Source organism: Tenrec ecaudatus, chromosome 13, assembly GCF_050624435.1.
Source record: "Tenrec ecaudatus isolate mTenEca1 chromosome 13, mTenEca1.hap1, whole genome shotgun sequence".
Taxonomy (NCBI): Eukaryota; Metazoa; Chordata; class Mammalia; order Afrosoricida; family Tenrecidae; genus Tenrec; species Tenrec ecaudatus.
The window spans coordinates 104,668,246-104,684,536 of record NC_134542.1 but is presented as its reverse complement, the minus strand read 5'-3'; the positions used below and the strand labels follow the sequence as shown (position 1 = coordinate 104,684,536).

The following is a 16,291-nucleotide window of genomic DNA, read 5'->3' as shown; positions in this document are numbered from 1 at the left end:
ACCTTGCTTAATTACCCTGTGAGCATTATAGTTACTCGGAGTTTTATTTACTAAATTTGGTGGGAAGCTTTGCATAGACGAGTGAGCACAGACTGTGAGTCACACAGAAATGGGATTTATTTCTTAGCTTTACCTTTGACTGTCTTCGTGGTTTCGAGCCAGTCAAGTAGCTTCACTGAGCATTCCTTCGTCAGTAGCATGGAAATGCTCGTACTGAAGTAGAAAAACTGTAATGTTGAAAGATAAAATGCATAAGTGTCCTGGCATCTTTATTGGCTCTCTCCAGGTGTAACTTGCATACTTTTAATTATAGAATGAAATACGTAATTGGTAAAAGGCTACTGATATGTTTCATGTGGAATTCTATTTGCAGCCACCTCCGAAGCCCACCATGCCTAGCCGACCTATTGCTCCTGCTCCGCCTTCTACCATGTCACTGCCCCCCAAGGTTCCAGGGCAGGTTACTGTTACCATGGAGAGTAGCCTCCCTCAAGCTTCCGCCATTCCTGTGGCAACCATCAGTGGACAACAGGTCTTTTTTTCTTTCATTTGCTCATGTTCTACCTGAGATGCCAAAATGTCGATCACTATTGAATGCTCGCAATACGTTAGGCACTGTACTAAATAGAAACTTACAAATGGTCATTGATACCTGTTAAGGTGAGGTAGTATGTGTGAGAAAGAAGGAGATAAAATTAGAAACTAATATGCATAATGATCCTTGTCACTTAAGCAATATTTAGGAAGCCTAGGCACTATTCTCAGTGTAAGATATGCACGCAGATAAGATGATCTGAATCTTTGAGGAACTAATTAGTTAGCTCTTGGTACAGGTACACAATTTGATGGGATCAGACAGTCCTTCTGCAGTGTCATTGGACAGTGTTTCTTTGATTTGTGGTTTCTCTATTTTCAATGACTTACCAATGGAAAATGCAAGCAACAGAACTCTTTGTGTTCATGCTTTCAAGAAAAGTGAGTGTTCCAAAAAGCTGCAGTGTCGTTTTTTCCTCCCCTTTGTCATACTCTGAGTATTCCCTAAAATACTCAAACTGCAAGCTGAGAAACACTGGAATTGGTTTGGGGAGATTGTGCGGAAGGGACATTTTAGGGGTCAGCCAAAGAACCTGATAGGAAAGGAACCTGTGAATTACTGATTACAATTTATACAGAACTCATATATAACATCAAAAACTTGTATGTTGTATTCAAAGGAAGTAGTGGGGATGGGAAGAAACAAACTTTTTATCTAGAACAGAAAAAGCAAGAGTGAAGAACTATCGTTGGAGCGAAGAGTATCTAAATTTGGACGTAGGTATGTCACCCGTTACTAGGTCTGCAGAGGCCCTAAGCTGTTGATGAACCCGCAGTTACTGACCCGTATAAGTGTTTGCGTGGGTGATCATTCAGTGCATTGACTAGCGAAAGCTAAGTGCTCTCGGAACTTTCCTCTGGAAAGGGCTGATAGAAACGATCTGACCCATACTTGGAGGCAATGGATAAGTCAGTGGTGGCCAGCACATGAAAATAACGTTCTACCCCTTTGTTGCAGGGACATCCAAGTAACCTGCATCATATCATGACCACAAATGTGCAGATGTCTATCATCCGTAGCAATGCCCCTGGCCCACCTCTTCATATAGGAGCATCTCACTTACCTCGAGGTAAAGACTGCAAGTTTGCTTCAGACTCAGAAGGGCAGGTTCACATGTGGGAGAAGATAAGAGTAAGTAAACAAAGTGGGAGCACTTTGGGTTAGGTGTTGGGCTGCTAATTACAAGCTCTGCAGTTCAAACTTAGCAGCTACTCTGTGGGAGAAAGATGAGGCTGTGTGCTTCCATAGGGTTTGTATCCTCAGAAACTCTTGGATGCAATTCTCCTCTGCTGTAGGAGCACTGTGAGTCAAACCAACCCTATGGCAGCGGATTTATGGTTCCGATACACATATGTACCCATGTGTGCTGTATGTTGTGTGCATATATGATATGTAATGTGTTGTGTATATTGTGTGCGTATCTGCAAATTTTTAGAATGTTGCAAATTGTGTTCCGTTTGTTACGGAACTCCCCAAGTCTAGGGTAGTCTAAATATGATCTCAATTTTAAAAAGCCAAGAAGGTGAGGGAATTTCAAATAGTTGATGGTGAAATTCCGTTATCTTCAATTTTCATTTTTCCATGAGCTTTCTCAATCTCCCTCATCTTGATACTGAATAGTTCACTGTTTAGTGATAATGACCTCTGTCTTTTTAAAAACTATGTAACAAGAAAGTATCCTTGGTTTTTTCCAATCAGTTGTAAGGTAGTAAAATTGTGTCATTTCTTAACCAATAAGCCAGTATACCTTCTTTTAGAGAGTGTAAACATATTTTTGGCTAAGTCAGGCTACCCTTATTGTAGTGACTGTCTGAAAAACATAGTCAGTCTACAAGGTCTGAACATTTCATACAACACTAAGATGTTTATTTGTATTTTCCACCCTATTGACATTTGCACTAAGTGTAAAAAATGAATTACAGTTATCTGATAGGTAAACTTCGGACTTAATAGCCCAAATCAAACTGGTGACTCCCAAGTAGATGAATCAGTGTTTTCCTAATTGCCATGCAATTAATAGTTTGTTTAAAACACTAAAGAGAGTCAGTTTTCTTTTTCTTTTTTTTTTTTGAAAGTCAGTTTTCTTTAATGAGTTCTAGCACACATTATGATTAAAAAGGGAAAAAAAGAATGTCATTGAAGACAAAGGAAAACAACCATGTGATTTTCTAAATGATCTGCACCTGATTAAAAAAAATCAGCACAATAGGAATAGAAGGGACATTCTTGAACATAATTATGAACACGTCCTTACCCAAAGGAGCCAGTATTCTCAGCAGAGCTCAGGCTGAAAGCATTCCCATTAGGAATTAGAAACAGCCTTTTATCTAATTCACAATTGTATTTTAAATCTTAGCCACAGCACTCAGTCGGGAAAGGAAAGTAAAATGAATCCCAATAGGTGAGGAAGGAACAAAATGATCTTTATTTGCAGATGGTGTGAGTATATACAGAAAAAATCCAGAACACAATAAGCGAGATGCAGGAATTAATAGAAGAATTCAGCAAAGAGGCAGGGTTAAAAATCAGTACTCAAAAATCAGTCTGATTTTCTCCCTAAGAAGTAAGTCAAGAAAACGGTGCCATTTACAATTAAAAAACAGCAAGAACAAAAGAGCTCACTGCCATCCAGTCGATAGCGATTCATGGCAGCCCTGTAGGGTGTCCTGCAGTAGAACTACCCCTACTAAACGTTTCCGAGACTTTAACTGTTTTTATTATTATTGAAAGATCAAAAAAAGAAAGATCATTTTACTGGGAGCTCTTATAACAATCCATACTTACATTGTGTTGAGCATATTTGTACATGTGCTGCCCTCATTATTTTCTAAACATTTACTTTCTATTGAGACTGTAACTCTTTACAGAGTAGGAAGCCCTGTCTTTCTCCCACAGCATGCTTGCTGGTTTTGAACTGGTGACCTTGTGGTTAGTAGTCCAACAGATAACCACTACACCACCAAGGCTTCCATTTATGGAAGCTGCCCCCAGAATGAACTACTTAAGGAATAACTATAATGAACGAGACACAAAAGGCTTATATAAAGAGAACTACAAAACATTACTGAAAGAGACCAAAAGAGATCTATGTACATAGGTACAATAAATAACAAAAACATATGATCATGAATTGGAAGATGTAACACTATGAAAATGTCAATACAAGCCAAAGGTCAACCAGTTCTTTTTGATTCTGAGTATTTTTTGTGTGTGTGATAATTTTATTAGGGGCTCATACAACTCATATCACAATCCATACATACGTCATTTGTGTAAAGCACATTTGTACATTCATTGCCTTCATCATTCTCAAAACATTTGCTCTCTACCTAAGCCCCTGGCATCAGCTCCTCATTTTTCTCCTCCCTCCCCGCTTTCCCCTCCCTCATGAACCCTTGATAATTTGTAAATTATTATTTTGTCATAGCTTGCCCTGTCTGACGTCTCCCTTCACCCACTTTTCTGTTGTCCGTCTCCCAGGGGGGAAGTTATATGTAGTTCCTTGTAATCGGTTCCCCCTTTGCAACCCACCCTCCCTCCACTCTCCCAGTATCGCCACTCTCAGCACTGGTCCTGAAGGGATCATCAGCCCTGGATTCCCTGTGTTTCCAGTTTCTATCTGTACCAGTGTATATCCTCTGGTCTGGCCAGATTTGTAAGGTAGAATTGGGATCATGATAGTGTGTGTGTGGGGGGAACATTTAGGAACTAGAGGAAACTTGTATGTTCCATCATTGCTACACTGCACCCTGACTGGCTCATCTCTTCTCCGTGACCCTTCTGTAAGGTGATGTCCACTTGCCTACAGATGAGTTTTGGGTCCCCATCCTACACCCCCCCCTCATTCACAATGATATCATTTTTTGTTCTTTGATACTTGATCCTTTCGGCACCTCGTGATCGCACCGGCTGGTGTGTTCTTCCATGTGGCTTTGTTGCTTCTGAGCTAGATGGCCGCTTGTTCACCTTCAGGCTTTCAGAGCCCAGACGCTGTATCTCCCGATAGCCGGCCCCATCGGCTTTGTTGCCACATTTGCTCATGCCCCGCCGAGCATTCTCTCCGTCGTCTTTTGATGCTCCCTGCTCTGTCAATAGTCTGCCCACAGAACCTTTCAGTATTGCAGCTCATGGCATGACTTTTCATCAGTTCTTTAAGATATACTGAGCATATTCTTCTTCGTTTTCTAATGTCTTTGCACATTAAAATTCTGTTTTCTTGAGCTGCCCTTTGAAATTTTTTTGTTGAGCTCTTCCTCAGTTTTTCCATTTGTATTAGCTACTCTGCCATCAGTTTCGGAACCTTTTCTGACATCCACTTCGATTTTTTTTTCCCCTTTCTTTCATGTCTTTTTAGTGACGCTATCTTCATTAGTGGTGCCCTTGATGTCCTCCCTCAGCACATGTGTTATTTGTGTTCATTGTGTCAAATCTGCTCCTGAGGTGTTTTGGAAATTTAAGTGATTTGTCCTCGCAGTCGTGTTTTGGATCTCGTGGCCGTATTTTCATTTTCTTCAGCTTTAGCCTCCACTTACACGTGAACACTTGATGCTCTGTGCAGCAGTCAGCTTCAGGCCTCGTTTTAGCTGCTGAGATCGAGCTCCTGCATCACCCTTACACACACATGTAGTCCATTTTATTTCTCTGTTTTCCATCTGGAGAACTCCATGGCTACAGTCACCTTTTGTGTTATCGAAAAAAGGCATTTGTGATTGTGAAGTTACTGGTCTTGCAAATTCTGTCACTTGATCTCCAGTTTCGTTTTTATCACCAAGGCAACATTGCTCAGTTACTGTTCTTCTGTTTTCATTCAGCCTTTTCAAGAGGTAGCCTCTGATCAAGAGATAGTAGCACTGAGAGAAGAATTTCATGCTCCGCCGAAGGGTATAATTCAAAGTGAAGCCTCCAGGGATTAGCAAAAAGCAAGGCTTCAGTTAACAATTGAAATATTTCAGCAAGCTGGTGAAGCACTGGAAGCACTCACTAGTCTTTCCCGAGAAATTTGGAAGACAGATAACTGTCCAGCCAACTCTGAACAAGATCCATATCTGTACCCATTCCAAAGAAAAATGACCCAAGAGAATGGGCAAATTAAAGAACAGTGTTAGTAATATCACAGGTAAATTTTTGCTGAAGATTATCGAATAATGGTTGCAGTAGTACAGTGGCAAGGAGCTGCCAGAGATTCAGGCTGTCTTCAGAAGAGGATATGGTCATTGCTGAGGTCAGATGGATCGTGGCTGATAGCAGAGAATACCAGAAAGACGTTTACTTGCATAGGTATTTGTGCAGATCATAGCAAACTGTAAACTGCCCAGCGAAGAATGGGAATTCCAGAACACTTCATTGTGCACATGGAAAACCTGTCCATGGCTCAGAAAGCAATTGTAAGAGTAGAACAGGGAAATAGTACATGGTTGGAAATCAAAAAGGTGTACGTGTATCCTCTCATCTTACTTGTTCAATCTGGTTGCTAAGCAAATAAGCAGGATAGCTGGATTTTATGAGGAAGAATGTGGTATCAGAATTCGAGGAAGACTTAATAACCACCTACAATAGCAGATGACACAGTTGCTCACTGAAAGTAAGGACGTCTTGAAGCACCTGCTGATGAATATCCAGGACTGGAGCCTTTAGTATGTATTACAATTCAGTGTAAAGAAAACACGAATCCTCGCAATAGGTAAAATCATGATAACTGGAGAAAAGAGTAAAGTGGTCAAGGATTTCATCTTGCTTGTATCCACAATCATCGCTCCTGTAAGCAGCAGTCAAGTGTTCAGTGCATTAGATAAGCCTGCATAAGACCTCTGTAAAGTAATGAACATTCATGCACAACAGGCAGAAAATCAAAGGACATTACATTGGACAATTCTGTGTACAAGTCCTCTCTGAAGTGTTAAAGAAAGTGTCACTTTGAGTACTAAGGTGAACCTGACCCAAGCTAGGACTTTATCAATCATGGGAAAGCTGGACATTGAATAAGGAAGACCAAAGAAGAATCGATGCATTTTAATTGTGCTGGTAAAGCATACTGAAGGTACCACAGACTGCCTGAAAACAGAAATTTGTCTCGGAAGAGCTGTCGTCAGAACGCTCCTTAAAAGCAAGGTTGGGGAAACTTAATCTTACATACTACTGTGAACATGCTGTCCGTAGAGACCAGTCCCTCAAGAAGGACATCGTGCTTGGTAGTGTATAGGAGCAGTGAAATAGAGGCAGGCCCTTGACACAGTGACTGCATTGATGGGCTCCAATGTCACAACGGTTGTGGCAGTGATGCGGGGCTGCACAGAGTGGTTCGCTCTGTCCATAGGATCACTGTGAGGTTGATGGCACTCAACAACACCCAACGGTCTTTACAGACAACTGTAGCAGCAACCCAGATTGCTTCCTTCCTTCCTTAAATAAATGGAAAAGCCAGTCATCAGCTTTATTTGGAAAGAACCAAATCAAAGGACAACAATAAAATATGAGGCATTATACTTCCACACCTCAAAATCTACAGGAGAACGCACTATACAGTCTGGTACTGGTACAGTGATGTACACATTGACCTGTGGCAAAGAATTGAGAACTGTGTCATAAATCCACCCATCTACATCTTGGACAAAGCGTCAAACCCCATTAAGTGCAGAAGGGGTAGTCTCTTTAACTAATCGTGCTCATAAAATTGGATATTAATTTGTAGAAAAATGAAATGAGATGCATACCTCATCGTATATAAAAACAAACAAAATACATCAAAGACCTAACTAGAATGCCTAAAACTATACATATCATTAAAGACAAGTAGAAATCAAACTTAGGAGATGCTGACTAATCCATCACACATAACTAAGAATTCATAACTATCTGAAGATAAACGATTGCATCAGATGTAGTATCTTGACTGAAAACAGGATGCCAGTAAGATGTGTACTTGTGTTTTGTTGCACATTCAGACATTGGGCTCTGAATCATAGTAACTGATTAGCATTCTAAAGAATGGGAATCCAACATTAATTGTTCTTACAGAGAACTTGTACACAGACTAACAGGCAATTGTTTGACTAGAACAAGTGAATGATGCATAATTTAAAGTCAGGAAAGACGTGCATCCAGTTCAGTCCTCTCATCATAGGTGTTCAATCTGTATGTCAGGTTTGATGGAATACTCACTGACACTCTGGAATATGCAGAATGAGGTAGAACCTTGCTTGCTCAATGAAGTATTTGCTATTGGGAATCAAATGCATACCTTCAGTATGCATTACAACTCAATACACAAGCAATGACGAGTGAGTTTTTAAAATTACTGTGACTGCGTAACTGAATGTGTTTCACTGGTGAGCCCTTAGCCACGCTAACTAGTCCGTGTTTTGTAGGTGCTGCTGCTGCCGCGGTGATGTCCAGCTCTAAGGTGACCACAGTCTTGAGGCCGACTTCCCAGTTGCCAAATGCTGCCACAGCACAGCCCGCAGTGCAGCACATCATTCACCAACCGATCCAGGCATGTCTAGGTTGGGGGTCATCTGCCAACAAGTATTAAGTGCTTGCTGTGAGTTACTCACTCTGCTAGCCACGGTGCAAGCCTTGTTTTTAAGTAACTTTAAATCCCAACCTCGAGGCATATCGGAGGTTGTGGAAGGAGTTGTAGGCATTTAGAAAGGAACTCTTACGGGAAGAGCTTTTGTTAGGTACAGTAGTGAGGATTCAGGCATGAAAAGGAGGACGCTTAAAGGGGAGATTAATAGAACACAGTGGCAAGAAGGAGCATGCTGGTTATAGCAGATTCAGACAGTGCATTACAAGTGACGAGAACCAAGTGGTTTTCCTTTAGATAGGGTTTTTTAAGTTCTAAAAGTTTTTTTGCACATTCTATGTCTTCTTTCCCAGGAAAAATAAGGAAAGGTTTATCTAACTCAATTAACGTAACTGAGAATTCATGAACTTCCAAGTAATATGTTTGTGAAACAGCTAGATTTAAGACAATAAAAACAGCCCTGATTAGGGCACTGGTCAGCACACAGTCTAGCCCACAGCTTTCAGATTTAACTAAAACACCTTGTGGACCGAGAAGAGAGCGCTGGGAGGGTGATCAGCCCCCCAGGGATATGGGTGGCATAGAATAGGAAGGATTGGAGAAAAGGCATCACCAAGGCAGGGGGGTTACTGATGAAGAAGAAACTGCAGGCATTCTGTCCACAGTGGGAGTGGCAAGTAAACAGACTGGAGGTGAACAAACAGATATAAAAAATGGTCAAGAGTTTTGTGATTTACCTGAATGAATCAGAAGAGATCAGGGATAGAAGGAATGACTGGTTACGCAGGTGAAGCCCAGTATGGGCCTTGTCAGGTGACGCTTTTACCACGATGTAATAGTAATGACATTGTATTCTCATGATGACATCAGGACTTTTCTGCACATCATGAATCTTTGACTACAGAGTTTGGGTACTTTAGTCATGATAAGTCAGATGTTCTGAGACCGACCCTTTTTAGGTTTTCTCAGTAGAAAACACTGGATGATGTGGTAGCAGAAAATGTTAAAACCCGGACCAGTAACAGCTCTGTGACTGACTGGTGGTTCAGAATTTTGACTGCTTGAACAAATTAACTCCTGGTCTTTTGGTTATTCTGTCAGTTCTTGAAATGCCCTCTGTGAAAAGATAAGTTTTTAATATCAGAATGATGAGACTTTACTTTCATTTTTGCTTTGAGTAGTTGACTTGGTTTATCTTGGTTTAAAATATTCTCTTCTCTTCTCTTAATAGTCTCGCCAACCTGTGACCACCTCTAATACCATCCCTCCTGCTGTGGTAGCAACTGTCTCAGCCACCAGAGCGCAGTCTCCAGTCATCACCACAACAGCAGCACATGCTACTGATTCAGCTCTTAGGTACATTGGGGGTCTGAGGATCTAATGAGGATTCCATCCCTCCTCTCATCCCTCCTTCCGTTTGCTCTTTCACTTAACTTTGTAAATATTTATTGAGGTTTCTTGTTTTTGTTTTTATTTGCCATGTGCTGGTCAAGATACTAAGGATAAATCAATGAGCAAAATTCCTGTCTTAAGAGTGACAGGTGCTTTGGAGAGAAATGAAATAACAGTGAAAGGAATTTGTAGTGACCAGGGACTTACTAGTTCATATATGGTGATTTCTTATTTCATATAAGGTGGTTAGAGAAGGCTTTGTTAATAAAAGTACATTCTAACAGAAAAAGAAAATAGGCAGCGAAGTGGTCCGTTTGGGAGAAGAGCTATCTACACCAGGCAAAGGCCCTGAGACTGCATCATATATGCCACATGTAAGAAATACCGAGGAAGTCAACAGTAGGAAAGAGGAGAAAAGTATTGAAGCACATAGTACCTTATGAGCTGATGTAAAGATGTAGACTTTACACTGACCGCTGTCTCCCTTCACCAGTGTTTCCATTATTCATCTCCCAGGGGAGTGACTTATGCATCAATTATTTCAATTGCTTCTCCCTACTTCCCTCCTCCCCCCACCTCCTTACCCTCCTGGTATTGCTACTCCCAGTTTTGTTCCTGAGGGGTTTCTCTGACCTGGATTCCATGGGTCGTGAGCTCTTTTTTTTTTTAAATCATTTTATTGGGGGCTCATACAACTCATCACAATCCATACATACATCAATTGTGTAAAGCACATTTGTTCATTCGTTGCCCTCATCATTCTCAAAACATTTGCTCTTCACGTCTCATGAGCTCTTTATCTTTACCAGTGTACATGGTCTGGTCTAGCCAGAACTTAAAAGCAGTACTGGGGTCATGATAGTGGGGGGTATGGAATCCTCAAACAGCCAGAGGAATATTGTGTTTCATTGGTGCTATACTGCACCCTGGTTGCCTCATTCCTTCCTTGTGACCCTTCTGTGAGTTGATGTCACCTTGTCTACAGATGAGTTTTGGGTCTTCAGGTGTCTGTTACCTGTTTCTGTTGATACCTCATAATCACACTGATTGGTGTGCTTCTTCCATATTGGCTTGTTGCTTCTCCGCTAGATGGTTGCTTGCTGAACTTCAAGCCTGGAAGAGCCCAGACACCATATCTTTTGATAGCCGGGCACCATCAGCTTTCTTTACCACATTTTCTTATGCACCCATTATGTCTTCAGTGATCATGTTGGGAGAGTGAGCATCACAGAATGCCAGATTGTTAGAACAAAGTGTTAGTGTGTTGAGGCAGGGCTTGAGCAGAGGCCCCAAATCCATCTACTTCCTCAATAGACCAATACCTCTTATTTTTATGAATTAATATAATTACATAAATACAGACCTATGTTTATACCTGTATCCGTAGCTTTGCTTTCAAGATCTTTCCTGTTTCCTTATAACTTCCTCCTGCCCCATCATCTTGCTCACCCTTCTTCTGCCTCTAAGTAATTTCTCTCAGTTCGATTTCTGTTGCTCCAACCACCAGGATCTCTACATCTTCCTTGTTGCTTTTAATTCCCTGGTTGTTCCCCTGTCTGTGTCATTTTTGCTCACCACTCTTTTCCCCCACAACCTCCTCTGCCAAGGATCCCTCTGGAACTGTCAGTCCAGTTGCTTTCTCCTCAGGCTTGCTTCCCATGCCTGTCTCTTAATTTTCTGATCCAACAACAGGAGCACCTGGCAGATAATTCTACTTGGCTGCCAGCTTGACTCCAAAGTCCAGCTTTGACGGAAATTTTGAAGTAGTTTTGGGAAATTTTAACCTCAGTGCTTATTTCTGTTAAGTACTTGAAAGAAATAAATTTAGAATTTAATTGGGGAAAGAAAAAAAAAGGTTGCGTATTTCGGTATGGATTACAACTCACTATAAAAGGAAACCATAATTCTCACAAATGGACCAGTAGGTAAAATCATGATAAATGGAAAAAAGACTGAGCTGTAAGGATTTCATCTTGCTTGAATCTTATAATCAGTGCTCATGGAAGCAGCAGTCAAGAGATCAAATGATACATTGCACTGGGTGAATCTGCATGAGACCTCTTTAAAATGTAGCAAAGCAAAGCTGTCTCTTTGAGGACTAAGGTGTATATGACACAGCCAATGTATTTCCTATTGCCTCGTTACATGTGAAAGGTGGACATTAAATAAGGAATATCCAAGAAGAATTGATACATTTGCATTGCAATTTTGACAAAGAAAGTGCCACGAACTTTCAAAAGAACAAGCAACTCTGTCTTGATGAAGTACAGCCAGAGTGCTCCCTAGAGTCATAGACGGCAAGTTTTCACCTCGTGTACTGTGGACATGTGTAGTCCCGGGAGAGAGACTCGCCCTTCATGCTGGCTCAAGTGAAGGGACAGCAAAAAGCAAGGCCCTTGATGAGATGGATTGACTGCAGTAGCTGCAACAGTGGGCTCAGATGTAAGGACATTTGTGAGGATGGCGTAAGGCCAGAATGTAGGATGCAGAGGAGACCCCAATCTCAAATACAACATGAGAACATTTATTAAGTCTTAAAAGACAAGACAAAGACACCTCAGTTGGATGAAGGAGGCCATTAGCACAAAGTCAAAATGGTGTCCAGGGATTCATAGGATGTTTGTCAAGTAAGGCGTGGAACAAAGAACTCATAAATGCGTGATTGGTGGCAGATCAGTACATCGGTTACTTAAAGGTGAGACTACCGAAGCAGGAAGAGGACTGTGATTAGGACACACACATTGTCAGGTGGAAGATCTTACAACATCATACATACAAACATTTCTATTTCCCTGTAGCTATATGTGAGTCAGCATTGAAGAGATGGTGGTGACTTGTTATAGCCATACAAGGGACTACCCCCACAAAACTAGAATTGTGCTGTTTGGATTGAAAAATGAGGAGGGGCTGTCAGCCACCCAAACAGACGAGTTTGAAAAATGCTTCCAAGAATGGAATTGCAGATTTGAAAAATGTATTAATTGTAATGGACAGTACTTTGAAGGTATTATGGTTGTTTTATAAGAAAAAATACATTGCTTTGGGGCACATAGAATTCCGTTATATTTTGTTTTGTTTTGTTTTTTAATTAAAAGATCATTTTACTGAGACTTTTAAAATTCTTGTTACATTCCATACATCAATTGCATTAGGCATGTTTGTATATATGTTGCCTTCATTCTTTCTTAGACATTTACTTTCTTTTGAGCCCTTGGTATCAGCTCCTCTCTTTTTCTCTTCTTTCTTCCCCTCACCCCCTGCCCCAGAACTCCATTTTTGTGTCTGGTGTTCCCCCTCACATACATACATACATATATATATATATATATATAATTTTTCTTATATACTTTTTAGTGACATCGTGTACTCGAGTATAAGCCAACCTGAATACCAGCCAAGGCACCTAATTTTACCACAAAAATCTGCATTAGAAATGTGCTGAAACACTCAGCTTATACACGAGTATATACAATACTTTGGTCAAGCTGGGTACATTTCATCCTCATTCGTTGTTAGCTTTCCCATAGCTACAAACAAGTGTCCAGGACTAGGCAGTGTTTAGTTCTTTTGTTCTTTGTCTTGCTATGAGTCACAACAGACAAGAAGGCACCTAACAACAACAACCCTATCTAGAGAGTAAATACCACATATACTCATGTATAAGCCGTTTTTAAGCACATTTTTATTTTTTTAATCATTTTATTAGGGGCTCATACAACTCATCACAATCCATATATACACCAATTATGTAAAGCACATTTGTACATTCGTTACCCCCATTATTCTCAAAACATTTACTCTCCACCTAAGCCCCTGGCATCAGGTCCTCATTTTTCTTGTTCCCTCCCTGCTCCCCCCTCGCTCATGAACCCTTGATAATTTATAAATTATTATTTTGTCATATCTTACCTTGTCCGACGTCTCCCTTCACCGCTTTTCTGTTGTACGTCCCCCAGGGAGGGAGGAGGTTATATGTAGATCCATGTAATTGGTTCCCCCTTTCCAACCCACCCTCTCCCCACCCTCCCTGTATCTCCACTTGCCCCACTGGTCCTGAAGGGATCATCAGCCCTGGATTGCCTGTGTTTCCAGATGCTATCTGTACCAGTGTACATCCTCTGGTGGGGAGGAAGCATTTAGGAACTAGAGGAACGTTGTATGTTTCATCGTTGCTACACTGCACTCTGACTGGCTCGTCTCCTCCCTGAGACCCTCTGTAATGGGATGTTCAATTGCCTACAGATGGACTTTGGGTCTCCACTCCGCACTCCCCCTCCTTCACAGTGATAAGATTTTTTGTTTTGATGATCCCTTCAACACCTCGTGATCGCACAGGCTGGTGTGCTTCCATGTGGGCTTTGTTGCTTCTGAACTAGATGATCACTTGTTTACCCTCAAGTCTTTAAGACCCCAGACGCTATGTCTTTTGATAGTCGGACACCATCAGCTTTCTTTGTCACATTTGCTTATGCACCTGTTTGTCTTCAGTGATTGTATCAGGGAGGTGAGCACACAGTGATATGATTTTTTGTTCTTTGATGCCTGATAATTGAGTTTTTCCCAGTCACCCTAAACCTGATTATGAGTTTGAAGGTCTGTTCTGTTCTTTCCCTCCTATTGATCTGGATCCATTTAGTAGGTCCTTGTTAAGAATACTCAGTACTGGTAGCCATAAAGTATCCATTTCCATTTGCCACATCTACCGCGAGAATGAAGACCATTCTCAGCAACCAGACACTTCCCTGACGGCTGCATGGTCATCGTGAAGGGCCCCAGAGGAACCCCATGGAAGGACTTAAATCACACTGGAAAGAAGAGGCTTCAAGTTGACGAATGGTGGGGAAGCAGGAAGGAACTGGCTACCGTCCGCACTCTCTGTAGTCGTGTCCAGAACATGATCAAGAGTGTGACACTGGGCTCCCGATACAACATGAGGTCTGTGCATGCCCACTTCCCATCAACGTGGTTGTTCAGGAGAATGGGCCTCTCATTGACATCCGTAACTTCTTGGGTGAAAAGTGCATCTGGAGGGTTCCCATGAGGACAGGTGTTGCTTGTTCCATCGCTCAAGCCCAGAAAAGTGAGTTACTTCTTGAAGGAAAGGACATTGAGCTTGTGTCCAGTTCAGCTGCTTTAATTCCGCAAGCCACAGCAGTTAAAAACAAGGATATCGGAAAGCTTTGGGATTGTAGCGATGTTTCTGAAAAAGAAAACAGTTGAGCAGGCTGATGAGGAAGAGCTAGGAGGTGTCCAGCAACAGTCTAGTTGATTCCTTTAGACTTACCTGTGATGCCTTGATCAAATCCAATAGTTTATGTAATGAAAAAAAGTTACGTATCCATTTCTTCTGCTATCATGGTGATAAAGGTAGTAGTTTATAGAGGGGATAAAGCATGCAGCTCATTTCCTTTCCTGATTCCTGGCTTGCCTGCAAACTTAGCTTCACTCCACTGAAGTCCAGCAAGGACTCAAGTTCACTTTGTCATACATTAACCTCTTTTTCCTGTAGATGTTAAATTAACTAATGTGAGTCTATTCTTGGAGTCATTTAAAAATAAAATTATTTTAAAGTTAAAATTTAAAAAAAAATTTTAATGGTAGCCGTAAGGACTGAAACAGTGATTGAGCTGGCAGACTAGATTGCTTCCAGCTTAGTGCCTTAGGAAACTTACTTTGATCACCGAAGTCTCTCTCTCTCTTGACAGGATGGTTTTTATAGATGATTTATTTACTCAATGTATTTTAGTCACTTTGCTTTTTATTTTCTTATATGGCTTTTGGATCTTGAGTCATAGTCTGATTTTCTCCACTCCCAAGGTTGTAAAGGCAATTTCCCATCCCTTTAATGTACTTACCCAGTTTCCTTTAAATCTTTTATCTTTATGATAGTTTGCCTATTGTGGAATGTGAAGTATGAATTCAATTTTATTTTTCCCAAATGGCTACCTGTATTCCCACCACCATTTTTTCAGTAGTCTGTTCTCCCTACCCTAAATTTGAGATGCCAGTTGTTGTACAGGGCAGTTTTGTGCCGAGTGTAATTTTATCAGCATGCTTTCAGGTAATAAAACGTACTTCCTGGGATGAGATCCTTCTTAGTCATTTGATGAGCATGACTATAAGCTCAGTCTTTCCAATAGTTGTTCAAGCTGGCAAGACCAAAGCTTGTGCTATTGCGTCTGTTCTGTAGTAGGCCTTGAGGACAGCGTAGCACTGACCCATAGGGTTGCCAGGGCTGTGTGACCTTCACAGAAGTAGACTACGACAGTTTCCTCCTGGTGGGTTCAGACCACGGACCTTCAGTCAATGGGTGAATATTTAACTACTGTACTACCAGGGCTCCCGGTATCTGGTAAGGAGCTATATAAAATCATTAAGGAGATCAGTGCTCTAGGAGTCACGGTGATTGTGATTCTAATAATCAATATTGCCTGTTATCTTCCCTCAACAAATTTTCCAAAAATGTATAACAAACGAATGTTACTGCATATCTTCTATCTTGTCTTCATTCTTATAATGGTCATACAAGACTATTAAGTCTTGATTAAGTTCTTCAAGGATAAGGAGAATGGCATCGGACTCATTCAGTTCATGGTCTGGACAAATGAATTTTAAAAAATTCACGAAAAAATTCCATTATCTTTTTTTCCTCTTTTTAAATCATTCTATAGGTGACTCGTAGAGCTCTTATACCATCCCATACATCAACTGTATCAAGCATATGTTGCCATCATTATTTTCTAAACATTTACTTTGTATTTGAGCCCTTGGTATCAACCCCT

At 41.0% G+C, this 16,291-nt stretch overlaps 1 protein-coding gene across 4 annotated transcripts in view; it reads left to right on the top strand.

The window, feature by feature from the left end:
* Positions 1-16,291, top strand: part of SAP130 (Sin3A associated protein 130) — an 82,732-nt gene that overhangs the window by 15,881 nt on the left and 50,560 nt on the right. For all 4 annotated transcript variants that reach the window (XM_075529974.1, XM_075529972.1, XM_075529973.1 and 1 more), the window contains exons 4-7: positions 374-532; positions 1,553-1,664; positions 7,960-8,084; positions 9,349-9,473. In XM_075529974.1, coding sequence (XP_075386089.1) covers positions 374-532; positions 1,553-1,664; positions 7,960-8,084; positions 9,349-9,473 — 521 coding nt within the window. The remainder of the gene's footprint in view (positions 1-373; positions 533-1,552; positions 1,665-7,959; positions 8,085-9,348; positions 9,474-16,291) is intronic.